This window comes from Patella vulgata, chromosome 4 (genome assembly GCF_932274485.2).
Source record: "Patella vulgata chromosome 4, xgPatVulg1.2, whole genome shotgun sequence".
Classification (NCBI taxonomy): Eukaryota; Metazoa; Mollusca; class Gastropoda; family Patellidae; genus Patella; species Patella vulgata.
This window is the reverse complement of record NC_065882.2, coordinates 18,366,098-18,389,320: the sequence shown is the minus strand read 5'-3', so window position 1 is coordinate 18,389,320 and position 23,223 is coordinate 18,366,098. Positions and strand designations below refer to the sequence as shown.

The window sequence follows — 23,223 nt, the reverse complement described above, 5'->3', positions numbered from 1 at the left end:
GTTGAAGATAAATAGAACTGTAATTTCTCATGTATTTAAAACCAACGGGTTAATGGTTTTCAACTAATGGCCGGATAATTATCCTCAACTGACTGTCTGGCCTAACACAATGTACATTCCCTAGCCATTATAATATAAGTATAAAAAATTATCTGGTGTGATCTGTACCATTCACATTTAAAATAATATTTACTGGTCTGTTTCCTTTTTGGTATAATATTCTGTTATTTATACCTCGGTTTTTTCCCCATCCGAATTACTAGATCATTTCCCTTGTCTAGGACCTCCGTGCGTACTGATGATGTGAAAACCTGCTGTAAATATTCATACTAAACTTATGCTATCTGTTTACAATTAGATCCGCTTGAGAACAGACACTTAGCTGGTTGACCGACATTTTAATTCCTAAAGTATGTAGTCTGTGTATGTATGACAGATGTGAAACGGAGTAGAAAGCGTTAGAAATTGAAACACTACTGTTTCAATATGGCGGAAATTTATTGCAGAGATCTGTTCTCAAAGTAGATAGTTCTCTCTGTGCAGAATTACAAATCCCATGCAGTTGTTTTGAACAACAACGATATCGATTCTGGTAGCAACTCCTCACACAACGATAACATTTTACCTATTGCTGTAGGTAGAACACGAAGTACCATAATCTGGTGTCAGTCAGATCCAAAGTGCAAAAAGAAAAAATCCCCGAAGCAAATTAACGTCTGTATTTTAATCAGAGCAGATTTAGACAGACAGTCTAGCTATAGGTCAACCAGCAGACGACAGAAGATCAATGAGATCTGTCGAGACCGTGTCAGGAATATATTAGAATATATTTTAGACACTTTAGCTTTATTTATGTTATTTTGTAGCAAAAGGTTTGGGCATGAGGGTGCCTCGGTGGTAATGAATGTGGCTACAGGTCAGCTATAGATCAACCACTAAATGGTTAGGAGACCGGCTAGGAATATATTGAAATACATATCAGACATTTTATTTTTATCTATGTTATTTCGTAGCAATCTGTCTGGGCATGAGGGGGGTAGGTACCTGGGTGGTGATGAACGTGGCTATAGGTCATATAAAGCAACCAGCCAACGACAGGAAAACTGTCGAGGTGGTGCTAGGAATTGAAATATATTTTAGATGTTATTTTTAATGTTATTTTGTAGCGAAAGGTTTGGGCATGAGGGTGGTGGGTGGTAAAGAAAGTGACAGTGGCCAGTTAGGTGCCTTTGTTTCCATGGTGATCAAGGGCGGCCCAGCAGACGTTCAAGGTGGCATCAAAGAAGGTAATGGTTACTAGATGACCTACTCATTTTGTAAAAGGTCTTTAACCTGTAAAGTATATTATTATTGGGCTCTTGTTAAAGATCTTGTTAAAGATACTTCATAATAAACTGAATTATTAGCCAATCTCTCTTTTCGTTTACGTTAGAATTAGTTATATTTTTTCAATGGCATTTAGTAATTGAACTGGAGATGCCCAGAGCACAATTCTATGGAATAATACTGTTTATTACTCAACGACATCTGCACTAGGCTTGCCTACCCTTTATCAAGCAATGATTAAATATGACTTTATATACATATAAAACCTGTACCAAAAACTAAGTTAATGATAAAAAATTTTAAAAATATGCCACAAATTATCTTGTATGAATCCTAAATTTACTAATGTAAACTACTTTGGAGATGAACAAAGTTGAAAAGTGCCAAACATTTGAGAATATGTGCCAACTTTTATACATACATTATGCAAGAGCTAAATCTGCCTATAGCAAATCTTTATTTAGGCTTCAGATGTTATAGAAATTATTAATTAGACCTTTATTTACACGACAAGCTCAAAATCAACTCTGTAGACCCACGGATGGCTTGGATACAGTTTGGATTTAAACAGTCGTCAATTTAAAATTAAATCAATAAATGGAAGACCAAGCTAACGTTTACCGTTAGCCGCTGATGTCACTACCGGAAACTGGTCATGAAAGGCCTGCCAAGCGAGGCTACCCTAGCCATTGAGCATGTTACTTGATAATCGAGAATATGTGGGTGGAGTTATCGTTTGTCAAGCAAACGATCGTTAATTCTCATAGACGGTGCAGACACAATTGATGCCTATTTCTAGTCCAAACTTCAAACAGTGACAATTCCGTTCAGAACAAAGTAATTTGACTGAAATTTCAACATTTTCTTTTTCTATCATCTATTTTTGAATTATTATAGCAAGAATGGCCAACTCTTTATAAAACTCTTAACCAATGTATCTTTAAGTGCACGGTGATGATAACTAATCAAACGTTATGTTATGTACATTGTTATTTCGTCGGGGGATCACGTGGCTAAGTGGGTAAGACGCTAGCTCGCTAGCCTGGAGGTCGGGTGTTCGATCCCTGCATTGGCCGAGAAAGTTCATCCAGATTTTCCGGCGTGGTTCTCCCTTGTCAGTGATGCAGGACGGAGGGGCTGACAAGGAAAGCTGTCTAGTCGTTCGAATGGGACGAAAAACCGAGGTCTCGTGTACACATTGGCGTGCACGTAAAATATCCCTTGGCAGCTGGAATTCGATATAAGAGTAGGCCGTAGTGCCGCTGTCCGGACAAAATTTCCCTCATAGCACACTGTATGGCGTATGCCCGTCTTAATTATCCCAGGTTAGGAGCAGAACAGTAGGACGTTAAACCCCATTTCATTTCATTTCATTTCGTTATTTCATCGTTTGATCTTGTTCTCACTCAAATCTAAATATATACACTGCATTTATCTTAGAAGTGATCAGGGACGGTTGGGTGTCGGAGAGGTCTAACACATGCACATTAGATCATAAAGTCGGCCATTGGGTCAAGTGGGGTGGCATCGATCCCAGTCACAATGAATAGGGTCACCTGCCTGGTTCTTCACGTCGTGGAATTCCTTCGGTGTCCTACCACAGCTAAAGACCTCTACGCTAATATGTTAGTCCAGAAATGGCCTAGTTTGTGTTGTGCGAACGTTAAACCCCATCTCTCTTTCTTTCTTAAAGGTGATCAGATCTTAGAACTAGATGGCCAGTCGTTAGTTGGTGTAACATTCGAGGAAGCACGGGATATTACGGATAAAGCAGGAAATGTCGTTCAACTCGTGGTGCTTCATCAATCTCAGAGGTATTTCAGTATAATGGCTTAATAGTTTTAATTCAGACACAAAGGCGCATAAGTAATCATCCTGAAAGGCTGATGGTTAAAATCCAGACCACAAAGCGAGATAAAGAAAAAATACAAACTGAAAGATAAAAGAAAGTAGTCCGTGATTATCACATAATATCCGCCTGCCTGCCGACATCATGGTTTGAAGATTAGTTTTACAATGTTGTCAATCTTGATTATGTTTTTTGTTTAATTGAACATAAAACTTATTTTGAAAAGCTTATCAATCCTCAGTGCTTTTTTATTTATCTTTTGACGAATCTGCATGTCGTTGACATTAAAAAAAATAAACCCACTCGTTTATATTAACATATTGATTTTTTAAATACTAGACTAGTGTTTCAGAATGAAAACAGTCAGAGGAAACCAAAGGGAATTCTCTATAACTTTTGGTTCCAGTCTGTTTTCATAGATCAAATTTCAATTACATAAATTACTTATATGTGCAGGGGGTGAGGGGCGGTGGATGGTCGAATGATTCGCGCGTGCACGTTGTATTATAAGGTCTGTCATTGAGACAACTGTTGTGGTTTCGATTCCCCGGTTGCACGTCCAGTCTCGTGGGTTTTCGCCGGGTCTTCCGGTTTCCTCCCACTGCTAAAGATCCCTACGCGCAAGAGAAATATTGAAATAAAATTGAACCATGCGTTAGGCCCGAAATGACCTAGTTTGTGTCGAGTGGACGTCTCTCTCTCTCTCTCTCTCCTCTCTCTCTCTCATATGTGCAGTAAGTCGCTGAGACTAGCACACGTGTTCGCATGTCAACCTACCCCAGCCTATCAAATGATATGAGTCAAATTGTGTTAATCGTATTTCCTGCACCAACAGGGATATTGAAGTATATCTACGAGGGAAATTTTGTCTTGTCAAGGGTAATACAGTCATGTTACTCTTATTTAGATTATCAACTACACTAGGATCTTTAACGTACTGCCAATGGTATCCCGTGGCCCCGTTTTATTGTCTTTAAAATCCAAAAGAACATTCTCAGCCACCACCGTAATCGAACCCTGGACACCTTGATCACTGAGCTAGCGACATACTCACTGAGCCAGAATCGTGGTTCACCGTTCCTCGACAGTCGTGGTCCTTAACACATAACCATCGATTGGAAACATATTAAAATCGACCATTACATGTTGTGAACAGCTTTCAGATCATGTATGCACCGTAAATAAATAGGTAACTGAAAAATACCAACATCATGAAGCACAGAGGGAAATTTAAAGATAATTTAGTCTTAATTCGTAATGCTAGGATCCCACTGTCGTGTGATGCGTTACGATAGGATTCTCCCTAATGAGTCCACAATCTGGTACGTGCAGATACGTTCGGATACGTTTCGATACGATCAAACACAATTACAACGACTGGCCACATATATACAATATATGGTAAAACCTGATAGGATCACCACGATTACTCCACGATATGATTTCAATCGATTCCAATGTGGGTGATTGCTTCTTTCCTAATCTAATATAAAAAACGATATTTGTTTATTGCAGTAATAAGTTAGCATCTCCGGGGGATAGAAGAGTTTTAAAAACAGGTTAGTGACAATTATGTAAACGGTTTCTATACACATTTGTTCAAAACATAGTCATGCAATCGTCTCAAAAACCGGTACAACTTCAAACTTGCGTGGTGTTGTTTCAATCATTTTTCCAACTTTCCAAGCTTTCCCACGTCACGTGGTACAGCTAGCTGTCATCATTTGACATTCTAAATAACAATGATGGGTGAATAATGAAACTGTCTAAAATTGATACAGAAATGAAATGAAATGGGTTTGGCATCCTACTGTTCTGCTCCAACTGGGCTGCTTGAGACGGACATACGCCATAGTTTGCAAATATGGAAATTTTGCCCCGACAGTGGTACTATAGGCAATTCTTATATCGAATTCGAACAGCCAAGGATTATTTTACGTACATACCAATGTGTACATGGGACCTTGAATTTTCGTACCATCCTGGCGACTATACAATGTCCCTTTCGAGGCCTTTTCTCCTGAACTTTCGACGGTAACACGGGGATCGAACACAGGTCCTCCAGGTTAGCTAGCCAGCGTCTTACTCACTGAGCCACCGCGGCTCCCAATATTGATACATACTAAATCTCAAGCATCTGGTTATTCGACAAGTGTAACCTAACCCTAGCAGAGTGGGAGAGGGTAGATGATCAAGATGACCTGTTCTATGACCTTAACAGGGGTTCAGTGTTTAAAAATAACTATTAAGGGAATATAAATGTGTTGTATAAATATTCTAGGTCTTTCCATGGCTAATCCATTACCAACAATGAATAAACCAAGGCGAAGAATGTTGCCCCCTACCCCGGTAAGTTGTATATTTCTCAATTTACACTTAAAGATGCATTATTGCAGGTCTTTCTTTTGGTTTCAAATCTTATATAAATTATTATTTAGACATTTATTAACATGGTATGCCAATAAACAACTCTCTAGGTCATCGGATGACCGAGATTTAAATGGATTTAAACATCCATGAGATTTAAAAATTTACGATAAAATGGACACGCGAAGCGAAGTCTAGGTTGTCAAGTACGATAATGGACTATCTACGCTATATCTTCAAACAGTCATAACTTCGCTCAGAATAAAGTAATATGAATGAAGTTTTCAATATATTCATTTTTCATTAGCTATTTTTGGACTATTATAGCAATAATGTGCATGTCTTCTTTAGATGAAGTTATTTTGGCATACTCCAGGCATTCAAATAGAAATAGTATTTCTGGTAATTGTCGGCTTGAGCTGCTTGAAATATTTTTTTAACGTATATATAGAATAGATCATAAAAAACGGTTATACTGAAAAGAGACACAGAATGTTTCAATAAGGATTTAAAATGTTATAAATATCATGGTTGTCTTATTATAGAAGGTTGTTTATAGATATATAAGACTATTCGTGACAATGAGCATTTTGTCTTAAGTCTTCTCTCATAACGACAAATGCATCATGTTTCTTATAATGGCGAAACCTCAAAACAATTAACACAACGGAAATCGGGTAATTTCAACAGCAATTCTTATCGTCTGTCAGATTAACTATAGCGATCGCTGTCGTCTTGTTGTCAACTTGGTATAAAAACGAAATAAAAATCAATAAAAATGGGTTCATGATGAAGTTCAGAGCTGACATGCTAGATCTCGCGATTTGAACATTAAGTTCCTGTTATCCCATAATGGCTCTCCGGGATCCTGCTGACAATTATCAGTGCTATACATGGGATCAAATGCTTACAACATATGCTCACGTCACTATTAGTATTCGTCGTTGTAATCATGCCTAACGTTTTTTTTCCTTCTCTGTAGATCGAAATTAAAAAGACAACCCGGAAGGTGAGCGGTCGTATCCAAGCGCAGATTAATTATTCGCCCACGGATGAAATATTATCAGTTATGGTTATTAAAGCAACGGATATTGGTCTATCTGATGAAGCTTCAAGAATTCCAAAGCCGTTCGCCATGGTACATATATTACCCCAAAGGAGGTAAATGAAGATCTAATATTAATGAAACTGGGATATTTCTGTCACGTAGAGACATAATTCTGTAATAAGATCTTAAAGAATCCATTGAATATGGTGCTCATTCAAAGACGTCAATAATTGCATCCCTAAATAAAACAGAAATTTTTAGTTCGCTTTTAATTCTTGGTTCTAATCGATGAACCGAGTAGGAGATGACCGAATTAAAAGTTGTCACAAGCTTGTCCAGTTCAGAGTTAATGGTTTTAATTTTTAATTGCATCGATGGCTAATTTAATTAAAATTTAACTATTAAGACAATGTATGATTGAACATAATGTAATAGACTTTTTTAGCGCCTTGACGACCCATTGAGCATGGGACTTTGTAACTAACAAGTATGATTGGACATGATGTAAAAGACTTTTTTGGCGGCTTGGCGACCCGCTGAGCATGACGCATTGTCACTACTAAGCGTTAAAAGTCCCCTGAAAGTTGGAAATCGAAACAAGAGTTGGTTGTCTGGGCCAACTTCCCCACGCCCTTATTCATTATCCCGATTTTCTTTAATTTTATTTATATTCTACCACCCGATACCACTTCTCATTTGAAGAGCCAACTATTTCTTGTTTTATTTTTGCATTAAGTCTATTTTCTATTACAGTTTGTTCTGTTTTTATGAGACAGAACCGCAGAAAAAGACAAGGAATCCCGAATGGAATAAAACTTTTGAATATCCAGAAATAGCAGAACATGAGGTAATTATTATGTCGTATTATGGGCATCACCTCGTCGGTCCGTCCTTCAACAATTGGCTTGTGAATGTAGGCTACAATTTTCAACGGATTCTTCTCACGTTTGGTTTGAAGCACTGTGGTCATAAGAGTAAAAACCCTGTCGATATTCAGTTTTACGTGACCTTCCATTCAGATTTCTTTCAAGTTTTGTGTAACAGCATTAGGACTGTGTGATAATTAACTCTATTGAGGCCTTGGAATCGTAACGGATGAATCCTGTTGATTTTCATCAATCTAAGATTATCTGTTACAGGGATATACTATTTGTCCGAAAAAGCTTGTGAACACAATAGTGATTAAATTTCTTGAGGGAACCTTGATCCTTATTCAATAAACTATAACACATACTTATGGAAAAAATTACTGATTTATTTAGGCAACGTTTCGAAGAGTATTCTCTCAACGTTTCCAAGCAAGTACAGTAACAAATGTGTATGGCAATTATAAATCAGAGCCGAATTTGAACATTTATTCTATCGTGTGTCCTCCATCTGGTGTCGATTTCGGGACAGTGTGACTCCAGCTTAATGAACTTTCTCTGCAAACATCGGGATGTTTCCACCCCGGGCCCTCTCCTGCTCAAATTCTTGAAAACACCACTTATTCCTGCTATATTCATCCATTTTTCATAATTATATCTCAATATTTTATTTATTAAGGTTAAGAGACTCTCGGTAGAAATTACGATATGGAGTCAGAAGCTAACAGGAGATATTTTTATTGGGGAGGTTTTACTAGATCTGAAAGACAAAGTTCCAGTTGGTCCAATCTGGTACGACCTGGAAGATCATGACGAGAATAGTTCCCCTCTTCCAGACCGTAAATCATCTGTTGGGGATATATCTGAAGCAGATATCCTGATCGGATCACAAGATAAAGGTGATGACCATCCGTCAGTTCATCGTTCCCTACCAACAACACCATCTTATGAACACACTAGTAACAGACTTTTGGTTAAGATGCAAACAGGTACAGTTTACTTTAATCTAATTAAACATACATTATGCAAGAGCTAAATCTGCGGGGTACTCCCACTGTGCCAGTTTTTAATCCCTGGATTATCCTAGATTATCGGATTTTAATTAACAGCCTTAATTGGCTTAATCAAGTGGGCCAATTGTATGGTGTAGAGAACTGTGTTCAACAGATTATTCGTTCAGCATATGGCAAGTAAACTGTGTTCATCTTATTTTATCATGATGATAAGCAATTTTTTGTTAAAACTTACTTAAGTGGTGAACTCTGTTCAGAGGACACTCTATATATGGAACCACTGTCATTTGTCAACAACATTGATCTGACAGATATCACAAGATGGCAAACGTTCAAGTAGATGTTAGTTTCATACCAAATGCTCAGGAGGGCATAAATTTAGAATTCGAACGAGGAAAGGGGATATGGTCCATTGGAGATGCTGTAAGACTACTTGTCCATCGACCATCAATACCTTCGACAACCTGATCACCACATACAGAGATTGCCACAACCATCCGGCCAACAACGATTAGTTAAAATTTCGTGAAAGAGGGCCCAGACTGGTAACAGAAAAGCGGCGCCTCCATGAAGGGCATTACACCGTCATCGAGTACGGGGATGCTGTTTCCCATTAGTTGGATTGTAAGATGTATTTTGTTGAAGATGTATTATTAATAGGAAAATGTTTAAATGATAACTTGTACATTAGTACATTATATGCTAAAAATTTTAAATACTGTATTTTAGTATAAAAAAGGTAGATTTAAAATGGAATAAAATATTGAATTAAACTGTTAATCCTCTGGTAAACCCTTAACCCTTAATCCTAACTAATCCCCATTGTTGTATCGTTAATTATTTGATTAATCCCTAAACAATAAAACTGGCACAGTGGGGGTAAATCAAATCTGCCTATTGCAGGTCTTTCTTTATCTAGGCCTGAAATGTTTTCTAAATTCTTAATTAGACATTAATTAACTTATTTCTCCGATATTAAATAGATTAGAACAGTTCAGACATATTTTGATATAATCTAAGACTGGAGGAGCGAGACTTTAGCTTCGAACAACCAGTACGGTGATTGAAATTTTTGCGCACGTCTTGTTAAACCTTCAATGGCTAATATCTTCGCTCGCAATAGAGTAATTGGAATAAAATTTTCAAATTATTCATTTTACATGATCTATTTTCGAACTAGTATAGTAAGAATGGCTAGCTCTTTATCTAAATTTTACATAATGTGTCTTTAAATGAAGTGTTTTAAAAGCAAGGAACTATTAGTCTATTGTTCCATGAAAAAATTTAACAGTAAAAAGGTGTTAGTTATTTTTTTTCCCAAAAATGTTGAAAAAGACAGAAACTATTTGTTTAACCGTGATTTTTTAAGGACACAGGTATTCGAAACACAGACGAGTCGAATCTGTATCCCTGTCGTTGTCTTTTCTCTTCTTCGTTTCGTTGCGGTTTTGTGTTACTGTTTTGAGACTGCACACGGATAAAATATAAATTACGGAATATAAAACGCAACATGGTCGATTTATCTTTACGATTATGCATGGGAAATTACGGTTGTAACGCTTCTGCATACGTGTTATTATTATTTTTTTTTTTTAAATTATTGTCCTCTGGGGAGTTTTACTGTCGGCTGCCAATCTTCCAAATAATCTTTAGAATTACATCGAACATCCGATGTATCGGTTAGAATCAGGGCCCTCTTTCACGAAATTTTAACTAAAGATAAAATCCAAATTTTAGTAGATATCTCAATTTTGATTGGCTAAGCACTAAAATCAATCTAATATTATCCAATCAAATTACTGAAATTTGGATTTTATCTTAGTTAAAATTTCGTGAAACCAGCCCCAGACTAGTACCCCACTGTTTAATTACTATTCATAGTAAACTCATGGTGCAAATGCGATCGTCCATAACGGAGTTGCAATTTATGCTGATTATCGAGGATACATGTAAAACTTTATTTTTATTTATCTCATTTTGCTAATTGTTTCAGTTACAGGCCACGGCATTGATAACCATTATACGCCATCACCGATACCATCACCAACTAATATTCCGGATGCCATCTTTAACGAAGGTAAGCTTTTACAATATTTCACGTTTAGAACACCTGATACCACTTCTCATTATTGAACATTGTGACATATACCCAATACGGTGTCCGTAAAATGTCATACTAATAGGTGGGCCCGCCAAGGACTATGTCTAGTCGTTTGGATGGTGTGAAAAAACGGGGTCCGTGTACACTTCGGCGTGCACGTAAAAGAACCCCGGGTAGTTAGAATTCGAAAAAAGAGTATAACATTTCCCTTATAAAACACTCCGTGGCGTATAGCCGTGTTTATTAGTCCAGTCGGTGCCGAAAACTAGGACGTTAAACTTTATTTCATTTGATTTATTAGCAGTTGTGTTGTTGATCTTCTTTACGTTGTGTTCGAAAAAAAACCCGATTTGATCATCATAATGTGGAATTCGATACAGCAAATTGGTTGGGTCTATCTGATTTTTTAAAGAAAAAGATTTCAATAATATAAAGAGTTTATACTAGTCTAGTTCAACCAAACGCTGTAATCTGATTAATAATACCAGCGGAATCGTCCTAACTTCAGCTTTTACACCTCCAACTTAAGGTTTATATTTGTAGCTTTAGGTTTTATACTCTTAACGTTGGGCTTTATACCTGTAACTTTGGTTTTATACTAATAATGTAAGGTTTTGTACCTTTAACCTATACTTTTAACTTTAGAGGTTTTATATCTCTTACTTCTGGTTTTATACCTCTAACATTATGGGCGCCCCTCCGGGATGAAGCACCCAACCAATCATGCCGTTTTGGGCGCTTCACACTCGGCAAACCCTCAGCAGATTCCAGATACCCTACATCTAGCCTCGGCTGTATGACGAAGTCCGCCATTGGAACTACTTTCAAGTTCCCGGATTACCAACGGCGTTGCCCATGATGACGCTTTTAAAGAATGTTTTATAATCATGTCATTATGGGCCCTCCTCCGGGATGAGGTACCCCACAGATCACTCCGTTTTGGGCGCCCAATCAATCAAGTTGTGGTGTTAATCGTGTGATTCATTATGAGGCGCCTCGCCATTTGGATGGGGGGGGGGGTCATATATAACGACATGATTGGCGAGGCGCTCATAAACGCGAGTGACATTAGTCAAACTGATGGGCACGTTGGTTGTTGGCTTCGTATTGCGTCCAATGGAAAGGGCGCCTTCCAGCGGGGAGGGGCATCTGTCCCCTTGCCCTCCCCGTACCCCTTGCCGCCTTGCTCCCTTCCCCCCCTTGCTAGCTAAGAGCCTGCTAGCTTTAGGTTTTATACATCTAACTTCAGGTTTTAGTCTTTAGGTTTAGTACCTCTAACTCTGGATTTTATACCTCTAACGTTTGGCTTTATACCTCTAACCGTAGGTTTTTCTACTGCTAACTTTCAGGTAAACGACAAAGTTTCAGTAAGAAGGTGAAGAAGAGAATGTCTAATGCTGTTTGTAAAGTGTCTTTATCCTTATCTATATCTGATAAGCGTGAAAACGATAGCGATGGCTTTATCCCTAGAAAACTCAGCCGTGGACTTAGTCTGGAACAAACAGAAACTTTCGACAGTCCCAGACTGCGTAAACTTTCTAATGGTAAGTATAAAAGTGTGATATTTAAAGGGTGTATGGCTCTATTTTTTGGAACCTTGAAATAGACAAAAATGGTTCTGAAAGCACATATTAATGTAACATGAATGTATTTAAAGTGATCTATATTCAAATTGAACTGCAGTAGTTAGTTTATGCTTATTAGTGCATTCTACACGTTTTTTTAAATTATTATTTTGTCGTTTGTGAATCAGCCGTTACTAATTACTTCCACATCGTGTTGTAGGATATGTTTTTATTTGTTCATTACAAATTGGCACCCGTAGTTTCAGGCAAGATAACAACATCAATATTGATTGAAACTGATCAATTTTAATTCGTGTTTTTAATTTCGAATATGGAAAATATTGAGCTAGAGAATTAGCTTCTTTAAAGGACCTGTTTGGGTTTCAGATTAGACTAAATACATAACACATCGAATTAGCCAATCGGTTTTAATGTCCTGTCCAGTTGGCCTATATATCAGAAGGAAAAATCTAGAGCAAAATTTATATGCAAAGAATGGCTGCTGTGAACATGATAATATTACAGCCAACTATTAAACCATCTATTCCAGTTAATGATATAAAAATTGTAAAACTCTTATTTTATTTGATCCCGTGTGGATGAGTTATATTGTTGTCATATCCACTAGACTTCCATGTGAAATTATTTATCCATTAGCAAGTCTACTGGGAGTGTCTGATAGGAATTATCCATAGTTTCCTGCTTACTTTACAAAAGACCAGCGTACCGCATTTATCTTCCTCTAGTACCTGTCTGGAATCTTTCAAGTTGAAATATTGTTATTGATTTATAAAATAAGGCCAGTTTGAATCCTTGAATTATATTAAAACAAATATGATCATTTCTAGTCGTCGATAAACTAGCTTACTGTACTCTTCAGACTCCGATATTTCCCAAATGCATTGTTTGAAAATTCAAATGTCAAGGTCAACCCATGTACTCGTTGATGGTCACGTACAAAATGAAAGAAATAATTTTTTGATAATTCCTGATTGTCAAGTATATTAAAGCTGCAATTTCATATTTTTAAGTTATATTTTTAAAATTTATTAAAATAAAGCTTTAAAATAGATGGTATCTATAAACAATCCTACCTTGTTAAAGAATAATCCTATAATTCACTATTGCCAGTTGAGAAATTGGCAAAAATATCATTTTCAACTTTAAATTCAAACGTTTGAAGATAGCTATTCCATGGGGGGAATAGAAAAACAAGGGAGGTAATTATGTTATTATATCCGGGGTCAAAGGATTTTTAAGAGGGAGAATAATACCTATAATCGTATAATAGTGAGTTGACAACCTATTGAGCAAAAGACATAGAAATAATTATGTTTTGAAATTCTCGCTTTAAAGATACATTGCTATAATAATTTAAAAATAGATGATAAAAAAAGAAAATGTTGAAAATTTCATTCAAATTACTTCATTCTCAGCCAAGTTATCATTGTAGTTTTGACAAGATGTGTGCACAGTGGTAACCAGGGCACTGGTATAATCGGGAGTTAGCCTCGCTTTCCCATTTTTAAATTAAATTTTTAAATGTCGAACTGTTTTAATCTAGTTAAAATCTCGAGTATCCAATGCCATCGAGCGTCGATTATGGTCTTGTTTTGTGAATAAATGCCTAATTAATAGTTTATATAACATTTAAGACCTAAAGAAAGACCTGCAATATGCAGATTTAGCTCTTGCATAATGTATGTTTAACACTAAAGGAGGTTAACATCGGCAAAGATCGACTTTGGCTAAAGAAAAAAACGGTTTAAACTATTCTTAAAAAGCTTTCATACTTCAGTTTACTGTCATTAACGCTCAATTCTGTCCTATTTTGGGGGGTTGGGTGGCTGAATGGTTAGCACGTGCGCGCTGTACCATAAAGTCTGTCATTGAGTCAACTGGCGTGGTTTCGAATCCCCGGTTGTACGTGGCAAGGAGAAGGGTCGCCTGTCCAACCTCGTGGGTTTTCTCCGGGTCCTCCGGTTTCCTCCCACTGCTAAAGACCCCTACGCGCAAGCGAATTATTGAAATAAAATTAAACCATGTGTTAGTCCCGAAGTGACCTAGTTTGTGTTGAGTGGACGTTAAACCCCATTTCTCTCTCTCTCTCTCTCTGTCCTATTTTTTACTCTGATGTTGAGATGTTTGCTATAATTAATGTTCAATTACATCCTTAGTTTTACTCCGATGCTCAGATGTTTGCTATCATTAAACATACATTATACAAGAGCTAAATCTGCCTATTGCAGGTCTTTCTTTAGGCCTGAAATGTTATCTAAATTATTAATTAGACATTAATTAACTTATCCATTATCAACGTACTATTATATCTCTTTATTTCAGTTAATCTAGACATGTTGGCCCCACCTCACCCGTTAAGTCGGCGCAGCAGCCAGTCAAGCTACCACACAGACGGGCCTTCAGAAAATGATGAGGATCTTTTAAGGTAAGTGTTGTGTCCCGGTATACAAGATATTCTCGTACATTCGTCATGTCAGGGGGGTTGGATGGCCGAATGGTTAGCACGTGTGGCGGTGCGCTGTATCAAACGGTCTGTCATTGAGTCAACTGGCGGGATTTCGATTCCCCGGTTGTACGTGACAAAGAGTAGGGTCGCCTGTCCAACCTCGTGGGGTTTCTCCCTGTCCTCCGGTTTCTTCCCACTGCTAAAAACCCCTACGCGCAAGCGTATTATTGAAATAAAATTGAACCATGTCTTAGTCCCGAAATAACCTATAGTTTGCGTCGAGTGGACGTTAAACCCCATTTCTCTCTCTCTCTCTCTCACACACAAATTCGTCATCTCATATGCGGTCCAAACAGTAAAGTCGTGGTCATCCAGTAATATGCGGGTTATACACTCGTTTCGACCACTGATAGCTTGAATAGTATGTGATTTCAATGAGACTTTTATGTAATACTTAATTTTCATTGTGTATGGCATTTAAAGCCCCGTTTACCTGACGAAATTTGCATTACTCATATATGCAAATTTCGTCATGTAAACGCATTTGCATACATGTGTAAAAATACTGCAGGTGCAAATTTGCACCTAGTCCTGACCATATGCAAAAGTATATTTGCATATATGCAAAAGTATTTAGGGTAAGTATTTGTGCAGATTGTGTCATATAAACACTCGGCAATATTTGCATATGTGTGTATATCTCATTATCAGTTGCATCATCGCTAAATATATGATGTTGAGTGGTGTTTTGGGTAAAACAAATACGTCATTAGTAGTCTGAATAGTCAGCAAGATGTCTAGAGGTAAAGTCGGTCGCAAAAGTCGCGGAATCGCATGGGATGATGAAGCAACTAGGGCTTTGATAAGTATTTGGCTTGAAAATAGTATTGAGCATCAGTTAGAGGACCCAACTGTAAATAATGGGAGCATTTATAAAAGTTTATCAACAGAACTGTCTGAGAAAGGCTTTGAGAAAACCTCTGATCAATGCAAGGTAAAAATTCATACACTTAAAAGAATTGAAAGGTTCTTTGACGACGAATCCTTGCTATCCGCTCCATGACTAAATGACATCTAAACACTTTATTACATATTTACTGTGAATGCTTATACAACATGTGAACGCTTAGCAAATATACTTTTGCATACGTGAGTAATTAATACATATATGCAAATATGCACATATGTGTATTATTTGGTCATGTAAACGGGGCTTAAGTCTATATTTGCTTTTAGTAAAAATAGCCGAAGTCAGTTTCAGTCGAAAATTCATCAAATCAAGAAATTTGTTTTGCGAGCTTAAAATGCATTCAATGTTGTCATGTCACTAGAATGTGTGAGCTTAATAAATTATTCAGAATGTCATTCGGAACTATTTCTGCCAACTCGACACGAAGCTTCACACCGCTACCGCCATAATACATAAAAATGATTACTTATATTAGAGAATTCACAATGTATAGTGTACGTCTATAAAACATATTACCAGCGTTCTAATTAACTTACAGCCGGATGCAACTCCCGTTTCGAGTTCCCTGATAATTGATATAAAAGAACATGAACTGATTTATCACAAGCTTAAATAGATTGACTAGAGAATCGTAACAAAGCTTTATTGATTTTTAACTATTTGACCCTTTGCTTTTGATTTTTTTTTTCTGTTTTTGTTATTCTTGAAATATACTGCAAACTATTATTATTTGGCACATTTTTATACGCCGACATGTTTATGTGGACATATTATGTCGGACACTCGTGTGTCCGTTCACATTATTCGAGAACACTCTACAGGTCACATTTTTATCCGATTTTGAGACTTAAAATGCATTTTTACATTCCCAAGATCTATGATGGATTGGATTAGGGCAAATAACAGCTCGTAAATCCCTGGATTATTTCAACTGATTGTACGAAAAATGGCGCTCTAGCTTGTGGATGGCAATCGCATCGAACCACTTGTTCAGATACAATTGTTTCCTTTATAACGTTTACATCGTAATTTTTATTGATTACTTTAAAGACTGTCTGGTTTGTTGAAAATAATGAATTTGTGAATAATGAATGAAATAATATGTAGATAATATCAAATCACTGTTCTTGAACGTCGTCTAAATACAAAAGAATACAGCTGTCGCCATTGGAGTGATCGGTTTCAGTGCACATTTTTCGAATCCGAGCGTGGACCGAGAGGACCCTTCCAGATCTTTAAAATCCGGTTTTCACGTGTCGGGGTGCGGATGGAAAATCGGGATCCATGTATACATTGGCGAACACGTAAAAGGGCCCTTGACAGATGAAAAACTAAGAAGAGTATGAGGAAACGCCACTGTCTGGCCCAAATTCTCCTGCTCCGCATTCAATCTGGTTAAAACACAGATCCTATTTCGTTTCGTTTTTATAGTTCAAAATTTCGTTTTACTTGTCTGTACTACACTTGGATCTGGAAGAGTTGTTATTTAACTCGTGTTCTGAATGTTGTCAGGGATAAGCCAATGAAACGGTCTGTTACGGCGAGCTTTAGGCGTGTTTTTCATGGAACTGTGGGTAATCCACTAGTAACATCAATGCTGATTGGTTAATCAAATGTCTGACGTCATAGGGTCATAAGTCGGTCTTTTGACCCCTGACGTGACCTATCGCTATAACTTGTCAAATCTTCATGTAGTGTAGGCCATCGAAAGTATAAAAAAAACGAAACGAAATATAGATTTGTATTTTATTCAGATTGCCCCGCATTGCTCGCGTAACCGTTGAAATAAACAACATGTTTTTCATGCCATTCAAAATGAAGCACTTCTGTACTTTCTCTTGTACTTTGGAATCCAAAAAGCATCTGTCACGGAGATGAAACGCTAGCCAGAAAGTCATCTAACATCTAAAGAAATACTATACATGTATGTCAGTGTATTGATCAAATATGGTAATGGCAGATTTAAAGTGACAGTACGTCGATCTTGTTTCTGCTTTTTGTCATAAATGAAATGAAATGGGGTTTAACGTCCTACTGGGCTAATGAAGACGAGCGGTGGCGCTACGGTCGATTCTTATATCGCATGCCAACTGACAAGGGATCTTTAAAGTCCACCATACATTGTCCCTTGCCAGGCACTCGGTCCTGCATCACTGACAAGGAGGAACCACGCCGGAAAAATCCCGATGAACTTTCTCGGCCAACGCAGGGATCGAACACCGGACCTCCAGGTTAGCGCGCCAACGTCCTACCCACTGAGCCACCGTGGCTCATTTTTGTCATAATAATAGCCAACTCGAAATAGTTTTTTTCTCTTGACCTTAAATAGTAGTAATTGGTTATAAAGGAATCACGAAATTTTGTGCTTGCTCGCTGTGGGTATATTGTCGTTACCTCCCTTGACGATTCCCCAGAGTTAGTACCCAACCCCTACCGCCCGTCACCCGATAGAGGCAGCACCGGAGAGAGTTTTTCTTAAAAATTGCTGGAACAATAAAACTGCTGCTGGTATATAGGTTGCCAGACAGCACTATGTCTGAAATTTCAATACGTTCCTTGATCCTATACAGAGGTCAACATTAAATATACGCAAATACATTTGTAACTTTTTTTTTTTCAGGGACGTGCCTGATACACCAGACCGCCCTGCGCCAGATGGTGACGATATAACCTCTATATTAGGACCAGGACAACTAACCCCAAAACCTTCGGCAGGTAATTATCAACAATATAGGATATTTGTGACTGTCGTTTGTTCGGCTGTCTCTTTATTCAGGGTTTGCGTCTACACTAGGGCTGTCCCGAGGTTACAATTTGGTGTATTGGGGTAGCTCGGACTGATAAGTGACATAGGCCCTGGTGGCGATGGACTACCACCCCCGGGTGAAGTCAGGTATCCTTCTAGTATGTACAATATATATATATACCTCATACTGGCATTCACGGTCTGCTATATATGTACAACTTACTCGGGAATAGGGTGTAAATAACCTCCACGCAACAGAAATCATGGTAGGGCATTTCGTAGGTTACTTTCCTTCAGTAACCCACATGCGTCCAGATAACAGGTCTTACAGCTTAGACCCCATCCCACCCGCTAAAAGACATAGAGACGAGTTAAAATTCCATTGCACTTACCTGCGTTTTTGTAAGAGTATTTATGGTTGCTTATATATACCATGAGGTCACGGGTTCAATTTTGGTCGTTAGTGTGCAAGGAAAATAACTCTCGATAGCTGGAATTCAGTGAAAAGTACTTTTTCCTTCAAAAAAGTAGGACGTTTAACCCAATTCATTTTCATTTTTCCCATATTAAGCAGATCAATAAACAAATATCCCCTTTATTAACCACTAGCGGTTGACCCGGCATAGCACGTGTTTAGCCGTGAACCGCAAGTAGTCTAATACCGATACCAGAAGTGATAGTCCATCGCCACCAGGCCTATGTTACTTCCCAGTCCCAGTTACCCTTATACACCAAATTTCAGCCTAGGGACAACCCTAGTGTAGCCGCCAACCCCGAACAGACAGACAAACAAACAAACGATAGTTACAAATACTAGTATAGATTGTGTATTCCCATTCACAGCTTTGGATTGCTGTCTTGTCCTCTTTTTAGTGCAGAGTCAATGCTCTAACAGTCTAATATAGTTCATAGTGTAAATATCAATAAAGATATTTTTTCATAACACGAATGTGACATTTAATTGTAGAATCTGAAGTGTGTGGCGATGTTAAATTGGGTTTTATGATAACAAAAGGTCAGTTAGAAGTGGATATATATTGTGCCAGGAATCTTTATCTGGGTGGCACCAATACATCACCAGGTAGGTTACCATAGTAACGAGTTTATTGTATTTATTGTGATTGTTCACACATTATTTACTCCATTTACACATCTTTAATTACATACATCCTGCGGGTCGTTGATGTGTCGTCCTGTTTAGATAGCATGACGTGGCCAACCTCATCCACCTCCACCCCAGCATCTATAATAAAAGGAATGGGTTAACAATTAGATATCGTGGTTTAATATATGGTATTGTTATGGTTACGTGTGCTGGCGCTGTTCGTAGAAGAGCTCTACGGTCTGTTAGAACCACCAGGTTACGATTCGGTGCTTTTTAACTAAAGACCGAATTGCGTGACAGAATGGCCAACACGTGCGCCTTGTAACATAAGATCTGTCATTGAGTCAGGTGGTGTGGTTTTGATTCCCCGCTTGTGCGTGACAAGAAGTAAGGTCGCTTGGCCAACCTCGTTGGTTTTCTCCGGGTCCTCTGGTTTCCTCCCACTGCTAAAGACCCCGACGGGCAAGCGAATTATTGAAATAAAATGGAACAATGCGTTTCTCCCGAAATGATGCAGTTTGTGTCGAGTGGACGTTAAACCCCATTTCTCTCTCTCTCTCTCTCTCTCTCTCTCTCTCTCTCTCTCGGTGTTACTGTACTACTGTATTCATATCTATTCTTCAAAACAGTAAAACTATCTTAGCCTTCACCAAGGTCAACCCCTGACAATTAAAGGTTGGGTTTGAAAAATACCCAAAGATTCTTCTCTGCCCACTTCGAGATTCAAACTCGACACAACTCGGCTACCGCGTCCATTTAAAAGCTTTTAGAAACACCTACCTATAACTTCCCAATGATTATAATTTCAGATACGTATATTAAAACTTATCTGGTGGAAGGTAGAAAGATCATACAGAAAAAGAAAACAAGATTGATTAAAGCTTCCAGTATTCCACAATATAGAAGTAAAATCAAATACTCGGCTTCTAATGTTCATGGCAGATGTATGAGGGTCAGTAAAAGTTGCCATCTTAAATATGCATTATTCAAGAGCTACATCTGCCTATTGCAGTTGTTTTTCAGGCCGCAAATGTTATTTAAATTATCAATTAGACATTTAGACTTGTCAAGAACATAATCAACTCATGGTGTCATCGGATGTTTAAATTTTCAGTAGAGTTAAATACGGATGACAGTTAATGATTTAATTTAAAAATGGATAATCGACACATTGTTTATTATCGTAACAACGATAGCAATGATGACAATGTTGGCAACACTGTTCTGCAATCGACTATAACTCCGCTCAGAGTGAATTAATTTGACTGAAATTATCAACATACATGTAGTCCTTTTTCATTATCTAGTTTTTAACTATTATAGTGAGAACTGTCAGCTCTTTATCTAGAGCTTACATAATGCATCTTTATGTGGATTCTATGGAGTAGACGTGACGTAACTAATGTAATCCACCTGTGGAACTCTTTTATCTCAGAAGTCTCATATCAGAATTGTAGTGACGTAACTCTTTTACCTCAGAAGTCTCATATGACCATTATACTTATAATCTGCTTATTGCGCATAGTCCCGTGTGGTTTTTTCTGACTTTTTTTGTCGTGCAGTTTATTCCGTTAATCATCTCAGTAAAAACGGCGGAATGATGAAATGACAGTTCTGTAATCTTGGTTGTAGGAAAAATAATATTTATGATAATGGGTTTCAATGGGGAATATTTGTTTGTATTTATGATTGAGCTTTTGTAGCATGTCATAAGACATTAATGTCACGATCAGGAAACTCATCCAAATTTTAAAAAAAGGAATTAGATACGAAACTTACAACTGGGATTTTCTCAGTATAACTATAAGCTCATTTAGGAAACATGTTAATGTTCGTTCTTTGTATTGCTGGTGTATTTTTTTGTATCACGTCATTAAAGTCACCACCAGGACACTCATCCAAATAATTAATTAGGTACGAAACTAACAACTGGGATTTCCGCAGTATATCAATAAAGTCATATGGGAGATAAGTCAATGTTTCGTTTATGTATTTCATCCAAATTAATATTTAATTGGATACGAAATTAGCAAATGGGAATTGTTGAGGTATAACTAAGTTAATATGGGAGACGTGTTATTGTTCATGCTGATTGAAGATCGCGTCAACATCTAAGCTAATGACAATAGAATCAGCTTAGCTTTGTGATTTTCTTTTACTTCGGAGATTTATAAACGCTAATGGTGCACAACCTAGGGTATGTTTAAGACACGTACACACGATGACACGAGAGAGTCATTAAAAATATGATTGTCGAAAAGGGCAAAAGATTCTATATGATGGGAGAAGGAGTGGAAAACGCGCGCCCACCTCACTTTGCGGTTGTTGACAGTGTTAATAGTAGGCTTTTTATCAGATGATCTTATGCAATAAGAAGAACAATTGTGACTAAAAGATTCTTTAAATAAAGTATCGCAAAGTCACAATACAAAGATAATACAGCTGTCTAGTCGTTCGGATTGGCGTACACGTAAAAAAATCCCTTGACAGTTGGAATTCGATATAAGAGTAGGCCGTAGTGCCGCTGTCGGGGCCAAATTTCCCTCATAGCACACTGTATGAACAGTATGACGTATGCCCGTCTTCATTAGCCCAGTTCGGAGCAGAACAGTAGAACGTTAAACCTCATTTCATTTCATTTCACAGATAATTTGAAAACAAGTCTTTGATTAAAGAGGTATTATTTAATGTCATTTTTTTTCATTTTTCAGGTCACAATTTGGGAAAAAAGCAAAGGATTTGATAGGAAGATTTTTGTCGGGGAAGCGGTTGTTAAGTTGGATAGTTTGGATTTATCTTTACACACAATGGCCTGGTACAAACTCTTTAAACAAAATGCTACAGATCTTGGGTCCAACGATTCATTGAATTGGTGATGAGTGACATCGCAGGTGAAAATAGACGCAGTGATTAGAGAAAGAAAATACAATGGACATGAAAGATGGAATGGTTAGACAGGATGAAACTCAAGAACTTTACAAGAGATAATAAAAAGCTATAAATGACGGTTATGCTTCATCTCGGTCTGTGGTTTTCAAACTGAACATGGCTATCGACTGTCTCTTAAAGATAAGGATATCAAAGATGGCCTTCGGTACAATATCAACCATATTAAGAGATATGTCATTATGAGCCAAAATGGTTGATTGACCTTTCGTGCCACAGAACAATATGGCTGATAAAAGAGCGACCATTGACATTATAGTTTTAAATCGAACGATAAAAAGAATAATTTGATCCAAATTAAAGTTGTTTTATTTTTACTATATGTAAACAGTTTTATAACTGTCTGGTGCCAGAGTTTCATGTAATAAAATCTTTATTATATTATATGTTAATGGGTCATATTTATTGAAATGGATAGACGCTATTTTAGTCTCATCTATTTGCGATTAATTAAAGTCTTTTAACAGTTTGATCTTTAAAACTGGGCTAAATTAGAAATGAAATGAAATAGGGTGATCTAAACTGGTTATCAACTTTAATTAAGAACCGGAAGATGACATCACTTCCTGACATTGACACGTATTATTAGTTTTGTCATCTGTATGGCGATCCTATGTAATATGGAAATGGGCCGTTAAGATGAATTAGATCTCAGTTTAATATGTCTAGTCTAGAATTTAATTCAATTATACTGTACTAGCATTCAGCCTAAAATCACATACACAGTGTATAAACTAATAACTTTCCTTGTTCTGTGACTTGGTTTTGGCCGAAAAGGTTTAATGGAATTTTCCGGTGCGGTCCCCCCTTGCCAGTGATGCATGACAGTGATGCAAGAAAATAGTGTTTAGTGG

General features: G+C 37.4%; 1 protein-coding gene across 1 annotated transcript in view; it reads left to right on the top strand.

The window, feature by feature from the left end:
- The window catches only part of LOC126817217 (regulating synaptic membrane exocytosis protein 2), a 43,762-nt gene extending 21,007 nt beyond the window's left edge, over positions 1-22,755 (top strand). Inside the window, exons 7-20 of the mRNA XM_050544028.1 lie at positions 1,167-1,286; positions 3,020-3,140; positions 4,691-4,734; positions 5,457-5,524; positions 6,525-6,703; positions 7,344-7,437; positions 8,136-8,445; positions 10,463-10,546; positions 11,920-12,114; positions 14,479-14,581; positions 18,193-18,287; positions 19,286-19,399; positions 20,233-20,375; positions 22,135-22,755. Of these exons, the coding sequence (XP_050399985.1) occupies positions 1,167-1,286; positions 3,020-3,140; positions 4,691-4,734; positions 5,457-5,524; positions 6,525-6,703; positions 7,344-7,437; positions 8,136-8,445; positions 10,463-10,546; positions 11,920-12,114; positions 14,479-14,581; positions 18,193-18,287; positions 19,286-19,399; positions 20,233-20,375; positions 22,135-22,299 (1,835 nt within the window). The 3' untranslated portion in view covers positions 22,300-22,755. The remainder of the gene's footprint in view (positions 1-1,166; positions 1,287-3,019; positions 3,141-4,690; positions 4,735-5,456; positions 5,525-6,524; positions 6,704-7,343; positions 7,438-8,135; positions 8,446-10,462; positions 10,547-11,919; positions 12,115-14,478; positions 14,582-18,192; positions 18,288-19,285; positions 19,400-20,232; positions 20,376-22,134) is intronic.
- Positions 22,756-23,223: the final 468 nt, after the last annotated feature.